The sequence below is a fragment of the Myotis yumanensis genome, unplaced genomic scaffold (assembly GCF_028538775.1).
Source record: "Myotis yumanensis isolate MYYU_CA2020_CCGP unplaced genomic scaffold, mMyoYum1.0.hap1 SCAF_17, whole genome shotgun sequence".
Lineage (NCBI taxonomy): Eukaryota > Metazoa > Chordata > Mammalia > Chiroptera > Vespertilionidae > Myotis > Myotis yumanensis.
This window is the reverse complement of record NW_027223768.1, coordinates 19,350,251-19,378,040: the sequence shown is the minus strand read 5'-3', so window position 1 is coordinate 19,378,040 and position 27,790 is coordinate 19,350,251. Positions and strand designations below refer to the sequence as shown.

At 50.6% G+C, this 27,790-nt stretch overlaps 1 protein-coding gene across 1 annotated transcript in view; it reads right to left on the bottom strand.

Moving 5' to 3' along the window:
- TNN (tenascin N) overlaps positions 1-27,790 on the bottom strand; it is a 69,038-nt gene that overhangs the window by 18,309 nt on the left and 22,939 nt on the right. The window contains exons 2-12 of the mRNA XM_070397211.1: positions 25,488-25,595; positions 16,321-16,752; positions 13,854-14,228; positions 12,785-13,048; positions 9,200-9,385; positions 7,928-8,017; positions 7,216-7,479; positions 5,128-5,391; positions 4,242-4,505; positions 3,384-3,647; positions 2,010-2,273 (exon numbers count right to left, since the gene is read on the bottom strand). Coding sequence (XP_070253312.1) covers positions 2,010-2,273; positions 3,384-3,647; positions 4,242-4,505; positions 5,128-5,391; positions 7,216-7,479; positions 7,928-8,017; positions 9,200-9,385; positions 12,785-13,048; positions 13,854-14,228; positions 16,321-16,717 — 2,632 coding nt within the window. The 5' untranslated portion in view covers positions 16,718-16,752; positions 25,488-25,595. The remainder of the gene's footprint in view (positions 1-2,009; positions 2,274-3,383; positions 3,648-4,241; positions 4,506-5,127; positions 5,392-7,215; positions 7,480-7,927; positions 8,018-9,199; positions 9,386-12,784; positions 13,049-13,853; positions 14,229-16,320; positions 16,753-25,487; positions 25,596-27,790) is intronic.

Here is a 27,790-nt window from a genome sequence, read left to right as displayed (position 1 = left end):
CCGCACGTGGTATTTTGTGGAAGAGCCACACTCAAGGGGCCAAAGAGCCGCATGTGGCTCGTGAGCTGCTGTTTGCTGACCACTGCCCTAGGTGATCTCACCCATACCCACAACTGTAAATACCAACCGAATGCTTCTGGCTCCCCAATATCAATTCTGCTTATCTACAATTGCTTATCTACCACAGTGCCTGGCTGGTATTAGACACTCAATGAATATGTATGGAATCAAAAAATAAATCACTCAATTAACCAAAATAGGTCACAAGTATCCAAGCTTACATAGCTAAACATCTTAATGTTCCTCCCCAAAGCCATTTACCTCTCAGAAAATGATGCCCCAACACAGATCATACTTCATCCCTCATTTTCATCCTGCCCCACATCTCACCCATCAACACACCCTGTCATCACCTCCAAAATATGTGCCCAGAGATCCCCATTTCTCTACCTTACTGCCATCACCCGTGTGCCAATCATCATCGTCTCTCACCAGACTTTTACCAAAGCCTCTTTACTACTCTTCCCACTTCCACCTGCCTTCTCTTTCATTCATTCTTCACACTATGGTCTGAATAACCTTTTTAAAATGAATATCACATCATGTCACTCTTCCAATAAATATAGCACGTGGTCCTGTATGATCTGCTTCTTGCCTCTTTTCACCTCATCTTGGGCCACTTTCTTTCTCGCCCTCCACGCTCCAGCAACACCAACAGCCACTCAGTTCTTCAGCATTGCATGCTGTTGCAACTTAGAGCCATCACACATACTGTTCCCTTGGCCAGAAATGTCTAGTTTTCCCCACTATCCATTCTCCTCTCCTTCTACAAGCATACTATCCAAAGATCTCTCTGTACTGATGGAAATACTCTTTTATCTACATTGTCCAATTTAGTAGCCATTAGTCACATGTGGCTATTGATCATTTGAAATGTGGCTAATCCAACTAAGGAAATATTTTTTTATTCTAGTTTTAATTCATTAAAATGTAATATAACCACATGTAGGTTAGAAAGGACAGTATAAAAGAAGTTTATGTTTGGCATGTGGCCATCCAGTAAAAGGCTTCATTTCCCAGCTTCCCTTGTCTTAAGGTCTGGCACCATGTCTGAAGTTTGGATCTGACCAATGGGATGTGAGAAAAACTGACACCTACAATGTTCCTGTCATGTCCTTTCCTTTCCTCATCCCCTTTCCACAAGCTGGAGTGAGGTTATGAGATGACAATATAGATAAAGGCAACTCCTGAAGGATGACTGAGCAACAATATGGAAGGAACCTGGGTTCTCTGCCATACCAGCCCTGGCCTACTTGCACTCTGACCATTCCACAAGAAAGAGATGAACTTCTTTCTTATTTAAGCAACTGTTATTTGGATATTTCTGTCAACATTATTAACTATTACTCCATACCATCTAAGAAATAACCCTACCCTGCCATTCTTTATACCTACACCATGTTCATGCCCTTCACAGAACTTATAATTTACAATAAAAATTTGTTTGTTTGCTGATGGTCCATCTTTCCCACTGGATTTCAAGATAATTAGAATCATATGAAGGAATCATATTTGTTTTGTTCACCACTATATCCCAAGCCTGGCACTTAGAAAATTTAATTCATGTAGAAATGAACATAGAGCTCCAGCTGTCATGGACAATACTTGTTCTTTCAAACTACACACCATCTATTAAGTCAAACCTACATAAAATATCTTGCCACAGAACACTTCTTTAATCCAGTGGTGTAGAAATTTTATATTGGTTTAACTTGTTCTCTATAATTGCCTATAACTGAGTAGCACAGTGGTTAATAACACAGGCTTTGGGAAAGAGTTTAAAGATATTCATGAGATTGCTCTGTTTTTTCTTTAGGTAATGAAGTTTTTTTTACAGTAAACTCTCTTAAAACACACCAGAGTCCCTCATCACAGTAACCTCATCATAGATCCCAACAGATCAATCCATAGTGATGACCCTAGTTTGTTTTTCTCCTCCCTCCTGTTACCTGTCGAGGCCTTGGTGGCGGCCTTCTGGCTCTCCCGGACCCCCTTCTGGGCCCACACGTGGACCGTGTACTCCATGCCTGGCCTCAGGCCCGTCAGGACGGTGCTGCTCTGCTCCTTCCCCACCGGAACCTCCCTGGTGTCTCCATCGGCGGAGGTGTAGCGCACCATGTACCTGTCGATGACGGCCTGCACCGGCTCCCAGGAGATGGTGGCCGTGGTCTCCGTCACCCGGATAGTCACCAGGTTTTGGGGGCTGTCAATATCTAGAAATAAAAAATGCTGATCACTATGCACTATTAATGGATCAAACTAGTGGTTATTTTGCTTGGGGTGAAACATGTTCATATTTTGTGGTTTTTCCATTTCAAATGCTCTAACTCCTTCCTGGACATATATCTTCTCTCCCCAGATAGACTTTGGCTCCTCAAGGAGAAAGCACAGTAGACCAAACTCTGAAAATCTACGCCATTACCTCTACTAAGAGTTTAGCAAAACAAATCTCTTTACTCATTTAGTAAGCGTATGTCACACTCCCACCCTGTACACACAATGGTGTTAGTTAAGCATCAGGTCCAATGGAAGACACAGGCTTTGCTTACAGCAGCTATTAATATCATTTCTAGCATCCTATCAATGAAGACCTCCCATTTCATACAAGAATATTCTAATAGCAAGGCACACACAGGAGCTCCTAAAGGAAGAGGGATGTGTCCTAAACCCTCGGGGCTCTCACTGCCTAATAGAGGACAGGGCAAATGGAAAGTGCTCAATCCGTATTGCTAAACGAATCGGCAAAAAGTAAAACCTAGTTTTAATATTCTTTATAATATCATAGATTCACTCAGAACACTAGTTTGCTAGTTAAATCTCCATACAGAAATATGGTCATTCATCTCTTTCTCATAGGATAGGAATATAACATAGAAGTTACCCTTATTCTCAAAGCCAGAATCATCATATTGTTCATTCACTGTAAGCAAACCACAAACATCAACTTGCTCTGGTAGATATAAAGTCTACTTCTTTAAAGTTAAATTTTCAACATATTAATATAAACAACATTGGGTTTTCCTTTTCTGTTCCCACTCACAAACTCAGTAGGGGACCCTCAACACTGTCCACAACAGAAGATTCATGTGGCTCAATGTGCCCATCATGGCAAATCGTTGCTTGGAGACAGCCATGAGGCCCTGACTTGTAAGGAAAGCAGGTAAAAGGGAGTGGGCATGATGGGTACAGTCCATTATAACGGGACACCATTCTTCTCTCCATAAATCATGGATTCGACCAGTGTCAGGGATGAAAAAAAAAATTAACCACCCATACACTTAGTGTGACAGGTCTTACATTCCCCAAGAGCAACGCTCCCTTACCTGTCGAGGCCCTGGTGTCAGCCTTCTGGCTCTCCCGGTTCCCCTTCTGGGCCCACACATGGACCATGTACTCCACGCCTGGCCTCAGGCCCGTCAGGACGGTGCTGCTCTGCTCCTTCCCCACCGGAACCTCCCTGGTGTCTCCATCGGCGGAGGTGTAGCGCACCATGTACCTGTCGATGACGGCCTGCACCGGGTCCCAGGAGATGGTGGCCGTGGTCTCCGTCACCCGGTCGGTCACCAGGTTTTGGGGGCTGTCAATGTCTGAAAGGAAAATGCTGATCAATAAACACTATTAGCAGACTGCGATCTCGTGGCATGTTGCTTGGGGTGAGACAGCTTCCTGTTCTTAAGGTTCCCCATCCCATACACAGGTTTTCAGTTGTGTCATGGACAAAGACCGTCTGTGCATGGCTGGACTCTTGGATCTTCAAGAAGGCAGCACAGTAGAATGAGGCCCAGACACAGAGTCAGAGGAGCTGGCTTCTAGCCCAGAGACAGAGCAGAGGGGCGGGGAATAGAGATGAAAATATTTAAAAAGTATGAACTCTTCTTGAATATTACTTTAACCGTAGGATCCTCAGAACAGGGCACAAAGTGCTCAGGAGGACTTGTTCACCAAGAAAACAATAACCCTTCTTGTTCCAAAGAGATCACAGCAAAAGCCATTGCCCAAAAGTACTTAGCTCACAGATCCTAACATATAAGCCTCTTTATATTTTTCCCTTTCAAGAAGAAATAATTTAGTGACTGATCACAAAGGAAATACACAATGGGAGGAACAGTGGGTGGAGGGGACTGATCACCATTTATCTTTATAAGAACAAAGTATGAAGCTGAAGAACAACTCTCTATTACCTGTCGGGGCCTTGGTGTCGGCCTTCTGGCTCTCCTGGTCCCCCTTCTGGGCCCACACATGGACCGTGTACTCCACGCCTGGCCTCAGGCCCGTCAGGACGGTGCTGCTCTGCTCCTTCCCCACCGGGACCTCCCTGGTGTCTCCATCGGCAGAGGTGTAGCGCACCATGTACCTGTCAATGATGGCCTGCACCGGGTCCCAGGAGATGGTGGCCGTGGTCTCCGTCACCCGGTCGGTCACCAGGTTTGTTGGGCTGTCAATTTCTTAAGAAAATATTTAGGAAAGTTTAAGCTTTGAAGTCATGGTAGAGATATCCACCAACCCATCTCCATGATTTCATCATCTGGAGCTTTGTTGGCACAAGGAATGATATTCTCATTCTGAGTCTCTCCCTGAGAGGGAGTCGAGGGCAAAGGTCACCCCTGGTTCTCAATTCCAGAGGACCACTCATTATAAACCTGTCATACTTTCTTGGCTTTCAGCTCCCGCCAATGATGTCTTCTTTGCAACATGATGGCACATCAAAACAATCCATCATACATCTGCCATGACATTCAGGGTACCTAATTTATATTTTATCAAGGGCTACTTTACAGGTGATCATTCTGAAAGTATTACCACCAGCACTGCAATGGCCACATCCTCTGTACGTCTCCGCTGAGTCTGCTAAAAACACTGCTACTGCACAACTTTATGTCTCTCTTCTAGTAGGTAGAGGGTTTTATGACCAGCTCAGAGCTGCTGGAAAGAGCACCTCACGGAGATAAGCACTAGACTCACTGTCCTGTTTGAGCGTTAAGACTTGCTTTGCAAAGTCTCTCAACTCAGGCCGTGTCTTTTGGTACCATGTGCTCAAAATTCAATTCCAACCACCTCTCTCATTACCTGTCGGGGCCTTGGTGTTGGCCTTCTGGCTCTCTCGGTCCCCCTTCTGGGCCCACACATGGACCGTGTACTCCACGCCTGGCCTCAGGCCCGTCAGGACGGTGCTGCTCTGCTCCTTCCCCACCGGAACCTCCCTGGTGTCTCCATCGGCAGAGGTGTAGCGCACCATGTACCTGTCGATGACGGCCTGCACCGGGTCCCAGGAGATGGTGGCCGTGGTCTCCGTCACCCGGTCGGTCACCAGGTTTTGGGGGCTGTCAATTTCTTTAAGAGAAAGAAAAGAGTGCAGCATTTAGCAACTCTCTGGCTCGTGAAAGGCCAGGTTGTCCAAATGATGACCTCGATAAATTTCAGAGTCTGTTAAATGCAAATGATTGAGATAACTTGAGGGTTTAATTAAATAAGTGGTCTGAAATTTCAAGAATGGTCTAATTGCGTTTCATGAGAAGTAGGGTGTGCAGACAAAGCCACCATAAAGTCTCAACTTTGTAAACTTTTTCCACAAGTTGCCTTTGGATAAAAAGAATTGGTCTTTTCCTCCTTTCCACTGAATTTGTAGAAAGCGCTCTTTCAGTTTCCAACTCCTTGTACCTGAAAGAAATTCTACTTCAATAAATCTCAACATCTGCTCTAATATTGTTTTTGGGAAGAAAATTATCCTGGAAATAGGAGCTGCCAGTTCTTTCCACTGCAAACATTATGCCTCCTGGCCAGCATGACTCAGTGGTTGAGCATCAACCTATGAACCAGGAGGTCAAGGTTCAATTCCCAGTCAGGGTACATGCCCAGGTTGCAAGCTCAGTTCCCAGTGTGGGGTGTGCAGGAGGCTGCTGATCAATGATTCTCTTTCTTCATTGATGTTTCTATCTTTCTCTCCCTCTTCTTTCCTCTCTAAAAATCAATTTAAAAAAACATTAGAAAAAAAACAAAAACATTATGGTCTCTGGTTAAAAAAACAAGACTCTAGCTGATGGCATTTGAGGTCTGTGCTGATCGAAATAACCCTACTTGTAGAAACTGTTGGGCGTATACGTGATTAACCTGGGTTAGAATCTCTCTCCATGATTTCCTGTCAAGTGCTGGAAGCCTCGAGTGTTCTCCAGGATCCAGCTTCTGTGAACCCAGGGATAGTGCCGAGGAGGGTATAAGCGGAAAGTGTCCTGGGTATGCCAGGCAGCCTCGGGACACCTGCCAGAACTGAGCAGAGCGCTGGGTGGAGTATGGGGAGCTCATGGCTTCTGCGAGCCCCAGGGCGGAATCGGTAGTTTGGTGAGTGTTGAGTCGGGACACGAACCATTCCCACACCTGAAAGGGAGCTCCAGTTCACATGCGAAGTGCCTGTACCTTCACTGCAAACTGTGACGAGCATTCAACTTCCAAACGTTTTGAGTTTTCACAACCAAAAAATGAAAATTATAAAGTAAGTTACCCTTCTCTGAGGGAGCTGCGTATGGAATTCCAACCCAAATAAGTGTGACCTTCTATATCAAATAAAAAGACTGGTCTCTTTTGTTTGAGGTTTAAAAATGAAAAACTTCATAATTATGCAATTTGAAATTGCTTCTGCAAGCCCCACCCCAACCCTTACAAAGAAAAGAGCTGCGGCCGATGGACACCAGCCTCCTGATTCAAAAGTCAGCTTCCTCCTGTTACAGAAAAACCGGAGAAGAACCAAGCAACGCTTAGAGAGATGGAGTTACATTTATTATTATTACATGCGGGCCCAGAGGAAAACACCTCTCAAATTCTGGGCGAAATCACACAGGAAGTTTCCTGTATTTATACCATCTTACCCTCTTTGTCTCCCCAATATGGGGTTTTTCCGGTTCCCTTTGCAGGTTCTTAAAGGGCCCTATGTGCTGGCGCTTTAAGACCTCGACCAAGGCTTGGCCTGACGCCAGCACTGATAACTTCATCTGGGGAAGGTTTAATGGCCTCTCTGAAATGGGAGTAGTCTTATTTTCCTTATTATTTAAGCCAGCAAGCATTTACAGGAGCCAGAAATAGCAGGGTTAAAATTTCAAACAGCAGTTTTTATATAAGATGGATGCTTCACCCCCTGAAGCGAGGATCCTGCTCCGTCCATACCTGTCAGGGCCGTGGTGTTGGCCTTCTTGCTCTCCTGGCCGCCCCGCTCGGCCCACACATGGACTCTGTATGCCTCCCCCGGCGTCAGGCCCGTGAGGACTGTGCTGCTCTGCTCCCTGGGCACCGCTGTGTCCCAGGACTGCCCGTCGGAGGAGGTGTAGCGCACCATGTACTTGTCGATGACAGCCTGGACGGGGTCCCAGGACACCACCGCCGTGTCTTCAGTCACTCGATCAGTGACCACATTGGTTGGGCCATCAATTTCTTCGTAAAAATATGTGAAAAAGAAAAATTAGAGAAGTCATTTGGCTGGTCAAGACCACGGATGCTCAAGATCTAGTTCCTCAGGGTGACCTCGTTCCACAGTTTACACACGCAAGAGGTTGTCTCCACCACCCGAGACAGGTGGACACTGGCCTCTGCTTGAACCCTACGCTGAGAGACTGCTTCAAGAGGGGCGAGATAAGCCCTTTAATAATGATAATGATAATGATAATGATAATAATAATAATAGTAAATTTTAAAAGTGTGATCTGAAAGGTTTCTGCAATCTGAATCCAACAGCCCTTTGCCCCCAAAACAGATTTCAGGACACAAAGATAGACTATCTCTACACACAAATCCCAGAGTTTTGCCCAGATGGGAGTCAGCTGAGAAAAACATCAGAAGGCAAACGTGAGGAAAGCTTCCGGTACCTCCAGGCAGTTCTTACCTGTCCTGCCATTCAGGAAGATTGGCCTGCCCTCCAGGTCTCCTCGCATGGGGACAATTGTGATCTTATAGTCCATCCCGGGCTGCAGACCTGGAAACAAGCAGCCAATGCTGGGTCTGAGTGCTGGCTCCGGAGCCAGGACCCCAGCACTGTGCCCCCCGCCAGGATTTCCCACCCACAGACTAATCCACGTAAGGCAGATAAAGAGCTGCAGGACCAGTGGGGCCCCAGCACTGAGCACCGAGCACCAAGGGTGGGGGGGCTTATCCTTCAGTGGGGACGGGGCAGAGGGGTGAGAGGGAGCTTCCCGTCCTCTCTCTCTCTCTCTCTCTAACACACACACACACACACACACACACGCAGTGCACCACCGAGCACTGACTTCCCAGTGTATTTACAGCCCAAACAATCCTTTTCCTCAAATGTTTCTTTCCTTCACGCTGTAATAATTAACCTAATCCCCCCCCCCCTTTTTTTTCTTTTCTCTGCCTTATGTTGTTATTTCTCGGTAGCACCAACTTGAATGATTGTTGCTCATGGCACAAACTCTCAGACTCTGGTGGCAAGTGCAGGCAAAGAGCAATGTGAGCGAGACCCTAGTTTTCACTGCACAGTGGGGACCCCAAGACGGCCACTCAACATGGAACTCGGAACAGACGGAGGAGCAGACCCCAGCTGGAGCCACGTGATGAATTGGGTATTCATGATTGCCTTACTGCTTTTCTTAAAGAGGGCGCTGGTGTCACACACATAACCCAGCCCTGCATGGCCCGTTCCCCTAGCAGCCTCTGGTTTCCTGTTCTCACAGCATTAGCTCGGGCATCTGGGACAGGAGCTCCCCGAGCCCAGCCACCCAGCAACTCCTTCCATGGATTATGCTGAAAAAATTATCTCCATCAATTTCTCTCTCTCTCTCTCTCTCTCTCTTCCTTTTTATCTCTCTCTCACACACACAACACACGCACACATTCTTCCAAAAGGGAAGTCTGTGCGCTCTCATATCCCCCTGAGACAGACTGGGTGAGACATGGGATGAGCATGTCGGATGAGTCATCTGTTAAGCAGGGGCTCTGAGATTCTGGGGTTACTCTGAGGTTCTGGAGTCGCTCTGGGATGCTGGAGCAGAGTCCTCGGGCTTCCAGAGTGGGCTCACATCTGGGAGTTTCCGGGGTCAGGGTTCAAGGGGTTCCTAAAGCCCCAGGACCCGCTGTGCACACGCTGTCCCCGCTCAGCATCCACAGCAAACCCTCCCATCCCAGTGCTAGCTCTTACCTGTGATGTCATATCGGCTCTTGGGGTGGTTGCTCTTGGGCACCGTGACCTCGGCCACCTCCTGCCCCGTCAAGGGGCTGTACAGCAGCTTGTAATAATCCACCTCGGTCGGGGGGTTCTCCCACTCCACGTCCAGGGAGTTCTCCGTCTCGTCTGTCACCCACGCAGTGCCAAGCACAGCAAGATCTAGGGCAGAGGCAGGACGGCAGGAGAAGGCGGTGAAGAGGAGGGCCGGCAGCTCCGTGCCAGGCCCCTGGCTACCAGCTCAGCTCCCTTTCTTGACACACAGCGAGCAGGCTGCAGCCCTGCACACAGTCCTCAACAGGTGTCCTAGGTCCACCCAGGCAGCAAAGAAACTGTTGGTGTGTACGTGGCAGAGGATGGACTCTGTTCAGGGAAAGCCTCCTGTGCCCATCCCACCCCACCCCACCCCATCCCACCCCATCCCACCCCATCCCATCCCACCCCACCCCACCCCACCCCATCCCACCCCATCCCACCCCTCCCCATCCCACCCCACCCCACCCCATCCCACCCCATCCCACCCCTCCCCATCCCACCCCACCCCACCCCATCCCACCCCTCCCCATCCCACCCCACCCCACCCCATCCCACCTCTCCCCATCCCACCCCTCCCAATCCCATCCCACCCCACCCCTCCCCATCCCACCCCATCCCACCCCTCCCCATCCCACTTCAACCCTCCCCATCCCACCCCACCCCATCCCATCTGGACCACGGAGCCCTCTCATCCACTTGGCTCAGGGTTCAGACGGCTCTGAACTGAACACTCAGCCTCTAGCTGCAGAGCCCCGGCCCCCCATGACTCGCCTTGGATCAGAGGCCCAGCCACCCCCACCCCATGTAAGTTCGGGACGCATTTCAAATGTTCTGGAGTGTAACACTGATACCACAACCCCCTCCTTCCTCAGCCTCCCAAATGCTCCTGGAAGATTAACCCGAGGCAAAACTATAAAGTAGGCGAACTTTAACTTGGTCCTTCTGAGTACCTTCCTGCACCTTTGACCAAACTTTAGCACCTCCACCAAGTCCCTGGTATCCTTGGCTGCCCACCCTGTCCATCCTGTGACAGGGCAGGGGCAGCGGGTGGGCATTGTACACACTCATTCATAGGAAAGTGTGAATGGCTAGATCTTTACCCCTCCATTCAGAAAAGAAAAGAATTTAATGACTAACACAAAAGAATGGATCGCCAAAGTGGCTCTAAGGGAAGAACTGTGGGTAGTGGTGAAGAGGGGTTGGGGTCTTAGGGACACTTTGAATTCCAATCGCCAGACCCCAAGCTGATGAGCCTGCCTGGGAGGCAAGTCCCCAGACTCTCAGCCTTGCCCCCTTCTCAGTCCCAACCCCACCTTCCCTGCCTTGGTGGTGCTCCCACCAAGCTGACTGGCCCCGTCAAGGACGTGGGAAAGAGAATCTGTGAGTGGGCAGTTCGCTCAGTGGTCCCAAGGCCCCTCAGCTCTGAATACTTGTGGTTCACTGTGTTAGAGACAAAGAGCCTCCAGAGCCTTCCCTCTGAGGCACCCCCACCCCTGCTCCCACCTGCCCGCCTAGCCTGCAGGCTCTCCCTCCCGACACAGTCCCTTGAAGGAGCAGGGTGGGAGTGGTGAAGAAGGTCCTGCAGCTCACAAACGAAACAGCAGGGATGTGATGACAACGTGCACGATTCTTAGGGGGTGAGCATCTGTCTGGCTGAGGCTCCCCTGAGGAGCGAATGAGAATGGGTTTAACTTGAATCAGATTAGACAGAAAGACAAGCTTCCCAGCCACATTTTACAAGTCCCCCGAGCAAGGAGCCAAGAGGGGCTGCTAAGACTTTCAGAACAGATGTCTGTCTTCGGGGCTTTGGGCACTGTTCTGTCTGAGCTGGGAGGAGGAAAGAGCATCTGAGAGCTGGCAGCTGGCCTGGCTCGCACACATAGGCCTTGTGTTCTCCCATTGAACATAACGTCAATATCAGACAAGACACTCTGCGGCCATGACAGATCAAGACCAAAACAAGACCATTCGTGATCATGTCTGAACACAGGCAAAACCGTGAACAATGTCTAAACCACAAAAAGACCAAACAACCTCTCTCCTGAGTGACTGCTGCTTCTGTGGCAATCACAGCTTTAGCCTCCCTCTGGGTTACCCCTTTCTAGGTAAGAATCACCAAGATGCCAATCATAGAATCATCCCACTTCCTGACAGCATGCTTCCCCGAATCCTTCCAAACCACCGAACACAGTCCACATTCTATACCAGTCTCTCTGACACTCTCCAACTAAGATGCCCACCGTCCCCCAATGTGTGCGTTCTCCCCCTGCTGCAACAGTTGATAAATGCAACTTGTTCAACTACAGGGATGTTCCAAGAGGGGTCACTGGCTGGAGGGTGTTGACAAAGGCATTCACACATTGTGCTCCCAGGATGACAAGTCCCTCACGGCCCTTTGCAACACTGAGCCACCCCTGCCCCACCACCAAAGAGGACAGGCAGCCAGATGTTCTGCAAAGACACAGTGTGCCAAAGGCCCATCCATCTGGGTCTCCCTGGATCTCTCCCCAGGAGTTTAGGGAAGGCTGGAGGCAGCTCATTTTTATCAGCATCTAGAACAGTGCCTAGCACATAGTAGATGTTCAATAAAATATGTGGAGTGAAGGAATGAATCATAACCATTCAAACAACAAGGTTTCTCTAAGCCCTTGAATGTCTAAGCAGCTTTAAGACCTTCCATGAGAATTTCTGAAGAGTAAGTAGCGATGCTGGTCCTTGCAAACATTTTCGTTCGGTGGTGCCCTGGAGACTCCGTTTGTCCCTCCGGACAACCCCCATCCTGCTCTGTATCCCAGATTATGGCCTATGACCTGTGTTAGCCAGGTTCCCTTGCCCTCTGGCTTCTGGTTGGGTTCCACCAGTGAGAGTCACCAGAAGATCAGAGGACAGGAGAGGTCTCCTTCACTCCCTTCCGGGGGACACAGTGGACGGCCTGCCTCCCTTTACCTAAAGCAACTCGTTGGACAGCCTCTCCCAGCTCTCTGGGTCCCAGTACCAACTCCCACCTCCTGCCCCTTCAGCCTGGGGTGGATCCCCACTGATGCTGGCCCTAGGATGTTAGACCATCCAAAGCCCGCCCACACCTCTGTAAATAACCTTTTCATTACACTTTCTTCAATGACCTATTTCTTCCCCTTCTTTTCTGCTGAGAGAAATCTAACAGGTGGCTCAGAAGATCCTCACTTGTCCCAACTTCAACCTGCTGAGTGGCCTCAGAGGCTCAGTGAGGACCTGGGGATGCAGGTGTGTGGCTGCTTGTGTGTGGGTGCAGGGCAATCAGGGGGAGAAGACCCCTTGGGTCCCACAATTCAGCAGGCTCTGTCACTAGCCAGGAGGACCCAATATTTGGTGAGCAGAAAGCAGGGAGCCAGAACTGAGACTTCCTCCGGAAGCCAGGATAGCAGCAGCTGTGTTTCAGCCCCAAATCAGGGGACAGCGTGGAAGGGGACTGGCAGGGACCAACGCAGGAAAATGTTCGAAACGGCACCTCTCCTGGGCAACCTGGGCACCGGGCTGCTCCCTCACCTGTGGTGGCCAGCAGGTGCTGGGGGCTGCTGGGGACCCCTTTCTTCACGTTGTGCAGGGTGACTATGTACTTGGTCCCAGGCAGCAAACCAAGGATGTCGTAGCTGTTTTGCTCCTTGGGCACCTGTATCTGCTTCCGGGAGGGCTCCCTGCCCAGGGGGTGGTAGCTGAGGAGGTAGTGGTCCACCTCGCTGGAGGGCTCCCAGCTCACCAGCAGGGACTCCTCCGTGCTCTTGAGCAGCTGCAGGCCCTGGGGGGCGACCACTGTGTGGGGAGCAGGAACAGGATGGAGAAGGTGAGGAAAGAGGGGTAGAACACAGTTAGTACTGGTTGCGCACCTACTATACACTATCATTAACAGGTGTGGGTGTGGAAGATCCATCTGATGGACCTCTGACACACACACACACACACACACACACACACACACATCACCTAAGACCAATGGTCCTCAAACCAGCATCGGCATCACCTGGGAACTTGTTAAACATGCCAATTCTCAGGCCCAGCTGGTGTTGCTCAGTGGTTGAGCATCTACCTATGAACCAGGAGGTCTCCCTTAGATTCCAGGTCAAGAGCACATGCCTGGGTTGTGGGTTCCATCCCCAGTAGGGGGCGTGCAGAGGCAGCTGATCAATGATTCTCTCTTATCATTGATGTGTCTCTCCTCCCTTCCTCTCTTAAATTAATAAAAATATATATATTTTTTAAAAAATGCAAATTCTCAGACCCAACCACCTGCACTTGAACACGCCCTCCAGGCGAATCTGAGGTGGGCTAGAGGCTGAGCCCCTGCAGAGGAGAAAGAGATCAAGCCAAGGACTTGTATGTATGCACATAAGCATAACCAATGGACACAAAACACTAGGGGGTGGGGAGGTGAAGGCATGTGGGGGGGTGGGAGGGGAGGGGAAGCCGGGGGAGGTCAATAGGGAAAAAAGGAGGCATGTGTACTACTATTTGTAATACTTTAAACATTAAAAAAAGAGAAACAAACAAAAAGAAGGTAATTAAAAAAAAAAGTGTTAAATGACAGCCCGGCGGGCGGGGCGCAGGCGGCGCCTCTCACCCTGCGAGCAGTCCAGGCCGGTGAAGCCCTCCTCGCAGTAGCACTCGCCCGTGTCGCAGAAGCCGTGGCCGCTGCAGTCCCCGGGGCAGCGCCGCTCGCTGCAGTCCTCCGACGTGAAGTCCGCGTGGCACTGGCACCGACCGCGCACGCACACGCCCTGCCCGCTGCAGTTCCCGGGGCAGGCGGGGTGGGCGCAGTCGGCCCCCACATAGGGCTCGGCGCACACGCAGCGGCCGTCCTCGCAGCGCCCGTGGCCGCTGCAGGCGCCGGGGCAGGCGGGCACCTCGCAGGCGGCGCCCTCCCAGCCCTGCTCGCAGCGGCAGCCGCACGTCTCCTGGGAGAAGGTCCCGTGGCCGCTGCACTGGCGGCCCTGACCTGCCAGGGAGAGGAAAGGCGAGGGTGAGGGCTGGAGCGTGAGGGCCTCCTTCCCTGGCGACCCGAAGAGCGGACCTGCAGGGCTCTTTCTCTGAGGACGGTAGGGGTCCGACCCTTCCAACCTGGGCCAGACTGGGACCTGTGAAAGCTGCAGACGTTTCCTCTCTGCGAAGGAACCAGCCTCCCCTTCCCCGCCCACCCCCAGTGCTCACGTGAATCCCCGGTTCCCTCCCCTCTAAATGGCGGTCAGCCTTTAGTTCTCTCCTTGAGGGGCCCTGGCTCCAGCCTGCGCGGGGGCTTGGCTTATCTTGGCTGCAGGCGGCTGGATCAGCGAGGCCAGGCCCTTGGCAAGTGAGCCCACACTGAAGCCCGGAAAAGTGGACCTGCAGAAGCTACCCAACAGCCCAGAAGGCACGGGGTGAGGGTGGGGGGAGGGATTATCCAGGATCCCCTCTCTGACCCTACACAGCAAGGGGCAGTCAGAGGGTGGGCCAGTCAGCCCCGCCCCTTTCTCAGAACACCTGCTTTCCTTCCTAAAAACACTTCCACCACAGAGACTCCCCAGGGGCAATTCCTGGCAGCCTCCAGGTGTCTAGTTTTGTGTCCAGCGTATAAGGGTGATCTTAGCCAGAGCAATTTCTTCAGGCAATTGAAATGCATGAGGAGGGCCACTTGTTATTATTTGGATCAGCCTGGGAGGTTAAATAAAAAAATGAAGGGATTGAGAAGTACAGATTGGTGATTATAATATAGGCATGGGAGCATAAAGTACAGCATAGGAAATATAGTAAGTAATCTATATATATAAAAGCCTAAGCAACTGGTGGAGGGCCAACCATCCAGTAGCTATGACATGCAATGACCACCAGGGGGCAGACGCTCAATGCACAGACATGGAAACATGGAACAGACTGATGAATCTCAGAGGAAAAGGGGGAGGGGGGAGGGGGGAGGGCGGGAAGAGATTAACCAAAGATCTTATATGCATACTAGAGGCCTGGTGCACAGATTCGTACACTGGTGGGGTCCCTCGGCCTGGCCTGCGGGGATCAGGCTGAAACTAGCTCTCTGACATCTCCCGAGGGGTCCCAGATTGCGAGAGGGTGCAGGCCAGGCCAAGGAACCCCACCAGTGCACCAATCCATGCACTGGGCCTCTAGTATTGCAATAACTATGCATGGTGCCCATTGGGTACTGGAGATATGTGAGGTGGGGGAACACCTTAGTGTATAATTGTCTGACCACTATTCTGTACACCTGAAACTAATGCAGAATAATATTGAATGTAAACTATAATTGAAACAACTTTTTTTTCTTTCTTCTTTTGCAGGAAGCCCAGATATATTCAGAGGGACAGCAACCCAGCTACCCCATCCCCTTCAGCCTCCTGAAGGGAATGCTCTGCCTTCCTCCACCCAGCCCACTTTGGCCTGTCTTAACCGAGTGCTGAGTTCTAGTTAGATTATGTCTTGCTTAACTCCAGCCCCTTCCCTCCCCACCTCTCTTACCAGACCACCAGCAAACTTGCTGAGGGAGGCTAAAAGAATGGCCAACCTTCCCTTAAGCAGTCATGCCTGGGAAGGGGAGATTTCTACTAATGACATGTGCAGTGGGCTACTTGCTAGAATTTTTTAAAAAACAATTGGCTGACTCTCTACCATGGGCCAGGAATCTCAAATACATCATCTGTAGTTCTCAGACTAGTTGAGAGAATTATCCTCCCTGGACAGTTCAGGAAACGTAGGAATCTGCCCAAAGGTCATAGAGCTAAGAAGTGGCAGACCTGGGTTTGCCCCAGCCCTACTAGCTCTGTCCTCTCAACTCCACTGCATTCCCTATAGAAGGGATTGGCCCACTGGCAAAACAGCACCCAGGAGCCTTCTCACCTGGAAGCCTGAACCAGGAGTTCCGACTCACATCCCTTCCTGCTCCGCTTGCAGATGCCCCTGGAGCTAGTGCCAGCAATGAGGTCCCGTGGGGAAACCCAGATTGAGGGGTGGGAATGCACCAGACTCAAAAGTGCTCATGGGGCTGGTGGAAAGCCTGGCACCCAGAAGGTGCTTGTTGAATGAGTACCAAAAGGTGAGCTCACCGGCAGCTCCCTGGCAGCAACGCTGGACGTCACACCGCTCCTTCACCTCCGCCATCTCGCCCTCCAGCTTCTGCACCCGGGCCAGGAGGTCCTGGACAAGGCCTGCCAGCTCGCAGTCCTTCTGTGGTGTCTGCAGGCGGATGTTGTGTCTGAAGATGATATTCTGTTCCTCGGCCTCTCCCAGGGCCAGGAGCGAGGCCCCTTCATCACTGAGGGGCTGAGGGTCAGCCTCCACCTGGACCAGGGCAGACTTGGGCACATCAATCTTGTAGGTGTGGCTGACGGTCAGCTGTTGCTCCTTGTCGCTGCAGCTATGAGGCTCGAGAGGGGCCGGGGCCGAGGCCACCAGCAGCACAGAGCCAAACAGGAGCCCCAGGGGGAAGCAGAAGGTCCCCATCCTTGGAGAGATGAGGCGCAGACCCTCCAGCAGGCCTGTAGGCAGAGAAAAGGAAGACAGCCATGGAGATTTGCTGATGGAAACTGGCCTTTTTAAATGGATCCTGAGAGTCCACAGGCAGCTGAGAAACCAGCAGAAAGATTTTGTCCTGCATCTGCTGAGGTTCTGAACTACATTACCTTTTGTTCCGTCCTCACACGCTGCACATTCCTGCCTTCTGTCTTTGTTTCCCTTGCACTGTTCCCACTACTGGGAGGCCTTTCTCTGTGCTTCTAATTCTGTACTCACCTGCATTTTAATAATGACAAGGAAAAGAACTATCTTGTGTTGAGGGCCTACTGTGTGCCAGGCTTTGATCCCCTAATCCCTAATCTTTACAACAACCCTAATGTTGTCCTCCCCATGGACGATGCCAATCTCATGGTGGCCAGAGAGCACGTGCTGTGTGCCAGGCACCATTCTAAGTGTTCCACACTTATCACTTCATCTTCACAACAACCCTTCGTGGAATTTACTGTTATCACCCCCGTTTTACAGATAGGGAAACCGAGGCACAGTTAGCTACCTTACATGATTTGCCCACAGGCACACAGGGAAGTGGCAGAGTGTGAAGCCAGGCAGTCTGGCTCGAGTCCATGCTCGTCAGCGCTCTGTCCTGCGCAGAGGAGGAAGCGTAGGCTGGAGGGATGGAGCACACTGTCCTGGGTACCATGGCCAGCGAGGGCCACGCCTGTGCTCAGATTCCAGGCCAGTGTCCTGTTCACCACCTCTGCCTACAAACCAGGAAAAGTTCACAATTTCCACTAAAAATGCCTTCTCCCTGAAGTCTTCCACATCCCAGCTGGAATGAGCCCCCCTTCTGCTAAACATTCAGAGAAATGCTACGGTCCCTCTGTGGGTCCCTTGATGGGTTACCCTGTGCATAGTTCCTCTTGCCGCATCCTGTCTGCCCATGACACTGTGAGGCTCTTAAGGACAAGACCCAAGGGTGATTTCTCTAGGGCCGTGGTCGGCAAACTGCGGTTCATGAGCCACATGCGGCTCTTTGGCCCCTTGAGCATGGCTCTTCCACAAAATACCATGTGCGGGCGCGCACGTACAGTGTGATTGAAACTTCGTGGCCCATGCGCAGAAGTCAGTATTTTGTGGAAGAGCCACACTCAAGGGGCCAAAGAGCCGCATGTGGCTCGCCAGCCGCAGTTTGACGACCACTGCTCTAGGGGCTCCTCCCAAGGCATGGGCACAGAGGGGTTCAATCCCCCTCAAATCCATCAGTGCCACAGGGGCAGAGCAATCACTGGCTATGATGGGAAGAGACCTACACTCCAAAGTTTGGGGGGAACAAGGACAGGTAAATCCTGCTACAGAAAGAAGGCAACTGGAGCCAGAGCTGAGTGCAGCCCACAGCTCAGCCAGCGTGTGCTGCCCCCGTGGGCAAACCACAGGAGGAGGTGCCCAGCAGGCAGGGCAGAAACCACAGGAGGTTCCCGCAGAAGCAGCAGGTGGAGCCAGCATGGGCGCAGCTGTCATAACAAGGGCATCTGCTGACCACAGGGAACCACACCAGCCCAGCCGCACACAAACCCCTTCTCCCTTCTCTTCTGCCCCCACCTCCCTGCCTCTGTCAGCCACCTGGCGGAGCCAGCAGCAGCTACAGGTATGGGAAGGGGAGGAAGGAAAGCCAAGGACAACCTCTGTCCCTGGTCCCCTCCCGCTCACCTCCAATTCCAGCATCAGGCCTGAGTTGGGTGAAAAGAAAGATGTGGCCTGGATGGATGCTGAGGCTCTGATATTGGGATAGACCTGCCTTTCCAAAGGCTTCTCTTCCAATACCTAAAGGCACCAGAAAAGCCCTGGAATCCCTGGAGATTTTTGTCGGAGGTTGGGGGAGGGGAGGAGAACCAGCAGAGTGGGCTGCTGGGCGGGTGCAGGATGAACATAATGCTATGTCACAACTGCTGTCTTCACCAGCTCAGCCGGTGGCATGGAGCAGCCCTGCACACCTCCACCTCCTCCCGAGACAGGCAGAGCTCAGAGGCATGAAGCAGTGCGCCTGATTATGCAAGGTCAGTGCCAGGCGGCAGACGCGGACCCAGGAGCACAGGGTCCCCTCACCGAGCCATTAACCTCTGTGCGCGTCTGCCATCCCCAAAACCACAGATTGATCTCAGAGAGCCTTCTTGGTCCCGGGCAGCAACAGAGTAAAATGCAATCTCAGCTTCTCTGCCCACTCCTCCATCCAGGCCCAAGGCCCAGCCGGGCTCGCTGTTCTCTGGGCCACAAACGGCCTGCGGATGGCTTTCTGAAGCCGCTCCCAGCACATGCACAGAGCCACCGACTCCTGCCATAACCGCAACACTGGGCAAAGCCCAGGCTCAGAGTTTGTTTTTTGAAGCCGGGAATATGAGAAGCCCCAGACGCCCTGCAGGAGCTCTGGGTGTCCCCGTCCTGAGTTGTAACAAGCTGTCCTCGATAATTACAGCCTTGTCGGTTCCACGCTTGAGCTCAGATTTTCCTGGGCAGAGTCATTGCTCGAAAGAAGCTGGGGCAGGCGGGGGAATCCTCGGCCCAGCAGTCCTCCCCAGGGTCAGGAGCACGAGGAGCCTCCTGGCTCTCCCTCCCATGTGGCAGGAGACCCGGCCTGTGTCACAGCTTAAGGAAGGGATGAGCTCACCAACTCTTGCAGGCACAACCGACCACAGAGAGCCCACGAGGGTGGGGCGGGGCGGGCAGGGCTGCACATCTCATCAAGACACATGCAGGGTATTGAGGTTCCGAATGGGATGATTCCTCTATTGACAAAGTTTCTAACAGAAAGTGGGGTGAATGCTGCGGGAATGTATGAGGCAAAGGGGGTTCACATGCAGGAGACCGCAGGACATCAGGTGTCCCAGGAATCATTCCCACCTCTGATCACGTCCTACGTCCTGCTGGCAGGCAGGGTGGTGGGTGATGGGGACGGGAGTGGGGGGCAGAGGCAGGCTAAGGTGAATTCACTTAGGGTGAATGCTGCCCGAAGTGGCTTTTACCAGAAAGGCTCCTGGAGGTGTGTGCTGCTGGCGGTGAGCTGGACGGATGATCCCCTGGTTGTCTGGGAGGCACACTGACATCACAGGGCTCTATGCCTGGGCTCTATTTATTCTTCCTTGGTGGCCACATCTACCCTGTGGCTTTAATTTCCAGCCAAACACTGATGGCTCCCGAATCTGCATGTGCGTTCCTGGGCCAGACGTCCCTGTAAGCTCAGGGATGGCAGTGCCAGGACTGTGGGTCCCCCTGAATCCCCAGCCTCACAGCACGGTCCTGGCCTATGTAATCTGTGTATTAAATTATAATAGCCACGAGGTTTTCTGCACATTTGTCAGATGATGGGTACTGTGCCAAATACTTTATGAACACTATTCTCATTTAATCTGCAGAATCCCAGGCGTCCAGTCTTTGTTATAGATGCTCTGAGAGGTTAAGTGACCTGCCCAAGGTCACACAGCTAATAAGCAGCAGAGCTGGGGTAAAATACCAGGGCCGTCCATTCCTCACGTCTGTGTCTCCCTCCCTCTGCTGTGTGTCCTGCCCCAAATGAGGAAACCCAGTGAGAAGATTGCCATGTGTGAAAAAAAGACCCAAGTGTCCTCTTTCCCATGGTACTTAAGAGAGGGCTCTTCTGAAAATAAAGGAAACCGAGGCAGGGCAGGTGCTCATTACAGGTTAAATTCCACGCTTCACTCCCTCTGGACAGTGCAAGCAGGACCCTGGGAGGATAAACCGGTGTTTCTCCCGGGAGGTGGAATCCAGTTGCGCTTCGTGAGAGGCTGAGCATCCCCTTCCTGGGAAACAGTGTGGACCAGGCCCCTGTGCAGGGGCAGACGTCCCCCAGCCTTGGCCAGAGCGGGATGGACCCTGAGTCCCACACGGCCCTCTCAGTCACAGGCTCATGGCCTCCGTCCGTGTCACCTCATTTTCCCCAAAGAAGGGCATACACCTGGTCAGGACGAAATACACTACTTGCACCAAAGAGAGCGGCAGCCCGTTTCTCAGCCGCCGTTACAGACCTTTACGCTTAAACCCAGGCTTTCTCTGGCTCCCTCATTACCTCATCCTGTCTAGTTAACCACAAGCACGCGAGAGCACTGCCTGGGGTTTTAGGAAAACTGATGATCGTGGGTTTCCAGTGAAGTCATTAAAAAGGTGCTCTGTCCCCAAATGACAGGGTGGCCGTCCCTGATATGGAGGCATGCGAGCGCTCCTGCCAGGCTGCGCCGCTCCTGCTGGGCGTACTCTGGGCCGACCCAGGACGGATAGGAGCATTTCTGTTTCTAGTCTCGGTGCCTCTGACTGCACAGGCGGCCAGGTGTGCGTGACAGTACAAATGTGGTCTCATGTGATAAGGCTTCAGATGGTCACGCTCCAGCATCATGCTGTCCCCTCACTCTTCTGGTTGGTTCAGTGGAATATACCCAGTGAGCACCCCAAATATCCTTGCAGATGACTCACACCCCACCGTGCTGTACCCCTTTTCCTGGCCTCAGCACTCAGTCCCTTTTCCAGGGGTGGCCACAAGCTGGTGTGATGGTTTTGTGTTGTCGACCGAACCTTAATCCGCGTTGCAAAGGCTCAACCAGGCGATGGGAACGGTGGCACCGTTTCCTAAGCACCTACTGTGCGTAGGCCTCTGCGCCAAGTACCGAAGGTCTTCCTGATCACCAGGCGAAGATGCCCACACCCCACAGGAAGGAGCCCCTTTCTCACAAAAGACCGTCCTTTCACCTTCTTGGGATGTACGGGTTCAAGCACAAAGACAAGACCACATGGACACAAGGGCATGAATTCAGGGACCTGGAGCCAGCCGAAGCACACGCCCGGTCTCCTATGCATTAGAACGACTATGCATTAGAACGACTATGCATTAGAATGACTTCGTATGACCTGAGACCCAGCCAGCCTCTTCCCGCAGCAGGCACCTGATGACAAACTGCTCCCACTGAAGGACAAGAACAGAGGACCAGGCAGAGAAGCTGCGATTCCTTCCCGTAGTTCAACGTTGCTTTTCCACACACAGAAGTAACGTTCAAGACCCAGCCTCTTCAAAGGAGACAGGCTTTTCCTGCTCAAGGGTCTGCCCTGCCCCAGCCACACTCTCCAGGTCTGTCTTCAAGACCAACAGCCATACTGAGAGGTGGCTGGGGCTCTGGCAGTGAGTCTCCTGTGGTGGGTGCCAGCAAAGCCCCTGTCCACCGGGCATCAGCTCGAGACCTCAGCATCACCAGCTCGTAGACTGGTGGCTCCAGACGCTGCTGTAAAACCGAAACCACGATCGCATGTCTGGATCGAGACCCACAGGAGCCAAGGCTCCGAATGAGCCTTGGACGGACAAGAGTTTCCACTGGGTCTGGGCACAGTTTCCTCAGGCGTCTTCTCAGGAACAGACCTCAGTCTACCCTGCATTTCAAACCACAGAACCAGCTGGACAGACACCAGAAGCCAGGGATGATCTGAGTTGCCTGTCCTGTTTCCCTCCTGCAGGAGGCAGCTGCAGCCACAAACTTGGGGACACAGCAGGAATTGAAATTGTATGGAACAGCAATTTTCAACCGGCATGCCACAATGTTTAAAACATGCAATACCTGACTATTTAGTCAGGGGCACTGACCTCTTTTCCCTTAGATTGTCAAACCAAAAAGTGACAACAGCCAACACAACCATAGCTGTCCAGTGTGAATGAATCAAAATTACAGCTATTTTTTGTCAGATCGGCAAAAAGAGATAACATTTTTTGGTGTGATTTTAGTAATTAGTTTATGTGCCATGAGATGAAAAAGGCTGACCATCACTGGAATCAAACAATACCAAGTAGATTTTCTCAGCCTCTCTGGGCTGATGTTGCTACTCTCTGTTCCTTTCTGAGTCCCTCTTCCAAACACCCTGAGTCCAACAAATGCCCAAGTGGCAAAAAACACGATTCTTTCCACACATATCTGTGCTCTGCCAGCCACCCATCGGTGTGTCACCTGATGCCTGGCGATGCTCCGGCTTCTGCATGAGCCAGTGGACCCCGGGCACGGTGGCTAACCTCTGTCCAGATGTAGGTAGTTTGCTATTTTTATGTTAGGACTTGTTCTTTTTTTAATGCTTATATAAGCATCTTGGGTTTTTGCTTTGAAGTGACTGCTCTCACTCATTCTTTCTCTCTCCTTCCCCCACCTCTCTCCCAACCGCAAAAATAAACAGGTAAGTAAAAAGACCTCCAAAAACGAGTCCATGTCATGTCTTGAAAGGTTTCGAAATGTCTTCTTTGAGGCATTGTGAGGGAATAGCATGAGAATTTGGGGAAAAGAGGCTGTCATTATACAAACAGAATCAAAATCTACAAAGTTAAATGTTTGAATAAACTTCAAAGCTCATCAAGCTCCCTTGCAAACCTCGTCGTAATTGGTATTTACAGCAGCCAGAGATGGAGACGCCATCACAGTTTCCTGATCACAACCAGAACAAAGGTTCTATTTGGGGACTTTTTTAAAAAGTGAGACATGGGTGGAGGGATTGAGAAAAATAAAAAGAAAGGAAGAAAAAGAGGAAGAACTCACTGACACGGACAACAGTGTGGTGATTGTGGGGGCGGGGGCGGGTGGACGTGGAGGAGGGTACAGGGGAGTTCAATGGTGATAGAAAAAAAAAGCTGTCACAATTTCTACAAAAAAATAAGTGTGAGCACCTTTAACAAACCAAAAAAAAAGTTAAAAAAACAGTAAGTGAGCCATAAATACTAGACTTACTGGGGGATCACTTTGTAGGATATATAAATGTCTAATCACTATGTTGTACACCTGAAACTAACATAATATTGTATGCAACTATAATTTTAAAATTTTAAAATATATATACATTTAAAAACAGTGACACAGATAAATTAAAAAAAAAAAAGTAGCCTTTGACATTGGGAAGAAGCCAGCAAAGAAATAAAGATGCTAGACTTACACACAGGAAACATTTTCTACACCTTCTGTTGTTCTTGGTGCTGTGGTGCCTGAGGCTCAGGCTTGTTCCCACCTGGCCACCTTCCCAGCCACACAGGAAACCTTCAGAGACCAATGCTCTTACCTGGGAAGCTGCTGGGCACCATGTCCAACTCTCCTGCCACCCAGACCTCAGTGCTGGTTGTCCCTGGTTCCTTGCTTGCTCCTCGGCTTCCCTCCTTGGGTTTAAACACTGGTCAGGACAGGGGAGGAGCTGGCAAGGGTCCTCCTGGGTGTTCCCTCTCACTGGCAGGAGCTCAGTGAAGCGCAGCTCGTTCTAACAAAGGGGTGGAAATGCTTACCCAGACACTAAAAATACTGTTTCCAGTTAAGCAAAAAAGTATATATGTAAGTGTGTGGTATATATATATCATATAGACACAGACAACAGTGTGGTGACAGCCAGGGAGAAAGAGGGGGGAAGTGGAGGTGGGCACAGCGGAGGGATGAGGACGGAAGGAGACTTTGCTTGGGGTGATGTGCATGATGCAGGGTGCAGATGATGTTTTGTTGAGTTGTACACTAGAAACCTGTATGGTTTTGCCAACCAATGTCACCCCGACAAATTCAATAAAAAATAATAAATTGCTCCAGAATACAGTTATTAAATGAAGAGTCTGCATGCCTCCTGGCTAGGAGTGGGCCTCAGGGTTTGGAAGCCGTCTCTAAAGTTCCATTCATCAGTTCACAGCTATGAGTGGCAGGGCTCTGAGGACAAGAGAGCAAGTGCAGACCCAGCGCCTTCAATTCCTCAGCCCCCCAGGCCCCCGCCATCACCAGGAAAGCAGGGCACCCCTTACACCACCCTTCCTCTTTTGCCATCAGATGGACAGACCTTAATCTTCCTGTGAAGCAGAGCTGCTCTCTACCCCCAACCCCACCCTGAGGGCAGATCTGCAACATCATGGAAGGAGCCTGTGAGGTCTCAGTTCACTTATGTGGACACTGAGTGTTGATGGAGGGAAAGGAAGAGGACAGGAGAGGTGGGGGCGATCAAGGAGTTGCTCCAGCATCTGTGTGAGGGTCGTCCAGAGCCAGACTGCTGTACCTGAAGCCTGTGTCTGCTACTTGCAAATGACCATTGACTTAACCTCTTTGTGCCTCTGTTTACTCATCTTTAAAGACCAATAACACAGTTATGGTGAGGATAAATGAGTTGACACATGTAAGGAATTTTGACTAGTCCCAGGGACACAACGAGGAGTCAATAAATGCTAGCTGCTGCGATGGTTGTCATTATTATTACCATTTGTTACTCTTGCATACCCTACAGTCGTCTTTGATGATCTGCACCCCAGTCTGGATGGGTTCACAGTTCTCTGCCCTTCCTTTCTTACGACCTCAAATAGTACTGCCATCTGCCCCAGAATCAGGCCAGCTACACACAGAGGGGACACTGTGGTGTGAGCCAGGGCTCACCAGAATGTCCCCCAGGCCCCAGACATTTCTATTCTCCTTTGGATCTTTCTTCTCTGCTTCTTGAATAGAAAAGTTGCCCCTGGAGGCTCCTAGAACCCCACTGTCCCCTCAAGTTGCTTCACTCTTCTTCATTTCCTCTCACTATTTCTCCCCGAGTTAGCGGACTTCCCAAACTCTCCCCACTATCCACCTTCTGTGCCCTAACTAGTACATAACTAAACCAACACAATGGGCTCGTCAGAGGCCATCTTCCTCCAGCCTGAATTAGGTAGGGGCAGCCCACGCCACACTCACAAAGACCCTCCCCATGCAATAGCTCAACAAGATAGAGGTGCTCTCACATTACAGCAGAAGAAGGCTGTCCAGGCGCGAGGGCAGTGCCAGCATCCACGGTCCCCAGTCCATAGGGCCATCTCTCAGCCAGTGAGAGGCATGAAGGATGCCCATTCCTTAAAAATACAGAAACAAAACCTTTTTTTATTTTACAATCATTTCAGAGTTGCAGAGAAACCACATAAATATTACAAAGAATCCGCATGTAACCTTGGCCCACATTCTCCAAATGTTACCAAAGGTGCAGTATCATTCATTTCTCTATTTTTCCCTAAAATGTGCGAGAGTAACTTAGAGACAGGTTAACCTCTAAATCACTTCAGTGTGTAATATTTCCCCCAAACAAGGACACACCCTTACATAACCTTGATACAGTGATCAAAATGAGGACATTCTACAAAATAACTGACCTTCACCCTTAAAACATGTCTAAAGAAATTGACAGCCCCCAAACCTGGTGACCAACCAGGAGACAGAGACCACGGCCACCATCTCCTGGTCACGCTGCACTACACCTCCGGTCCCGGTGGGGAAGGAGCAGAGCAGCACCGTCCTGATGGATCTGAAGCCAGGCATGGAGTACACGGTCCACGTGTGGGCCAAGAAGGGGGACCAGGAGAGCAAGAAGGCTGCCACCAAGGCCCTGACAGGTAATGGAGCGCTGTTCTTCAGCCTCATACTTTGTTCTTGTAAAGATAAATGGTGATCGGTCCCATCCACCCACTGAGCTGGGGCCACCAGTGGCCTTGCAGCGTCTGCTCTCACCCTCTTGGAATACAAGTAAGCGCCTTCCGGAGGATGGGACAGCACAAGGAGAAAGAGGCCTGGCCGTGCTTGCTGAAGCCCCAGACACATGAATGAGCTGAGCCATCCCAGCCCAGTCTAGCCCAAACTGCCAATCCACAGAATTAGGAACAAATAAATAATTGTTTATAGTCACTGTATTTTGGAGAGGTTTACTATGCAACAATGGAAAAGTGATACAGAGCCTATATCCAAAGTAGGGGAATAATTTAACTTGAAACTAATTTCAATCCATTATTTCGTCAAAATAGTGTAACCCATTCCAGAACAACCTGGAAAAAAACCACAAAGTTGCTGGTTCAAATGATGGTTCAAGCAACGTGTTATTATAGCATCTTCTTTTATTTGAGAAAAAAGTATTCCAACTGCAGTCATCTCTGATTTTATTTGTCCTATGAAATCACCCAAAACCCACCAGACCAATGTGCTGGCTCTGAGGGAATCCGAATCCGAATCCGCTGTGTCTGGCTTGGAGACCTGGACCTGGTCTGAGCTGGCTTGGCCTGTTTGAGCTGGTTGGAGGATATGTCTCAGTATCTTTAATTAGGATTCTGCTGAGTTTAAAGAAATTGGAACCAAACTTAAACAGACCTCCACTCTCAAGATCTTGTCCCAGCTCACTCGCTCACTTACTTACTCTGTCATAAATAATATATATTCTGTACCCACAGGATCACCTTCCCCTTGTGGTAGATTCTGAAGTCACACCTCTAACCGTGCTTACAGGATGTGCCATCTTCGCCTTTAAATGTGCGTGTGCCTGCAAACATAGACCACAGAGCATGGCCTGCAGCAAAGAGGGGTGTTTATGACTCCCTTCGAGGCAATGAAAGACCTTGATTCTTCTTCCGTCAATATTTTCTTCTCTTGGGTCAATACTTTTTGATATCCATCTCAGTATTAGTCAATATCTCCTTATTAATATTTTCTGACAATCACAGTTGCTGTGAGCCTGAAGTGTGCGGGAGCAGAGGGCTGGATGTGCAACCAGGAGCCAGGAACCTTGGAGGGGATGGCAGTTTGGTTTTTAGGAGATTCTTTATGCATCACTTGCCCAAAGATGGCTGTTTTGTAGCTATCATTCATTATTATTTTTATTATGAAAGTAACATTATTGTAGACTAACTAAAATATACAGCAAAATATAAAGAAGAAAATTAACTTTTCCTGTAATTCCTACAACCAGAGGTAACCCTTAATTTTTCTACAAATGTACACATATATGGAAAGATGTATATATCTGTGCACATGTATTTAAAAAGTTAAACAATTAAGATTCTATTACATAGAGATTTTTTTCTGTGCTTTGTTCTAAACTTACATAGTATTTCCCCCCTCATGTATATAATAAAAGCCTAAGCAACCATTATGGCAGAATGACCAGAACGACTGGTCACTATGATATGCACTGACCACCAGGGAGCAGACGCTCAATGCAGGAGCTGTCTCCTGGTGGTCAGTGCGCTCCCACAGGGGGAGGGCTGCTTGACCAGAACCTGGGCTGACG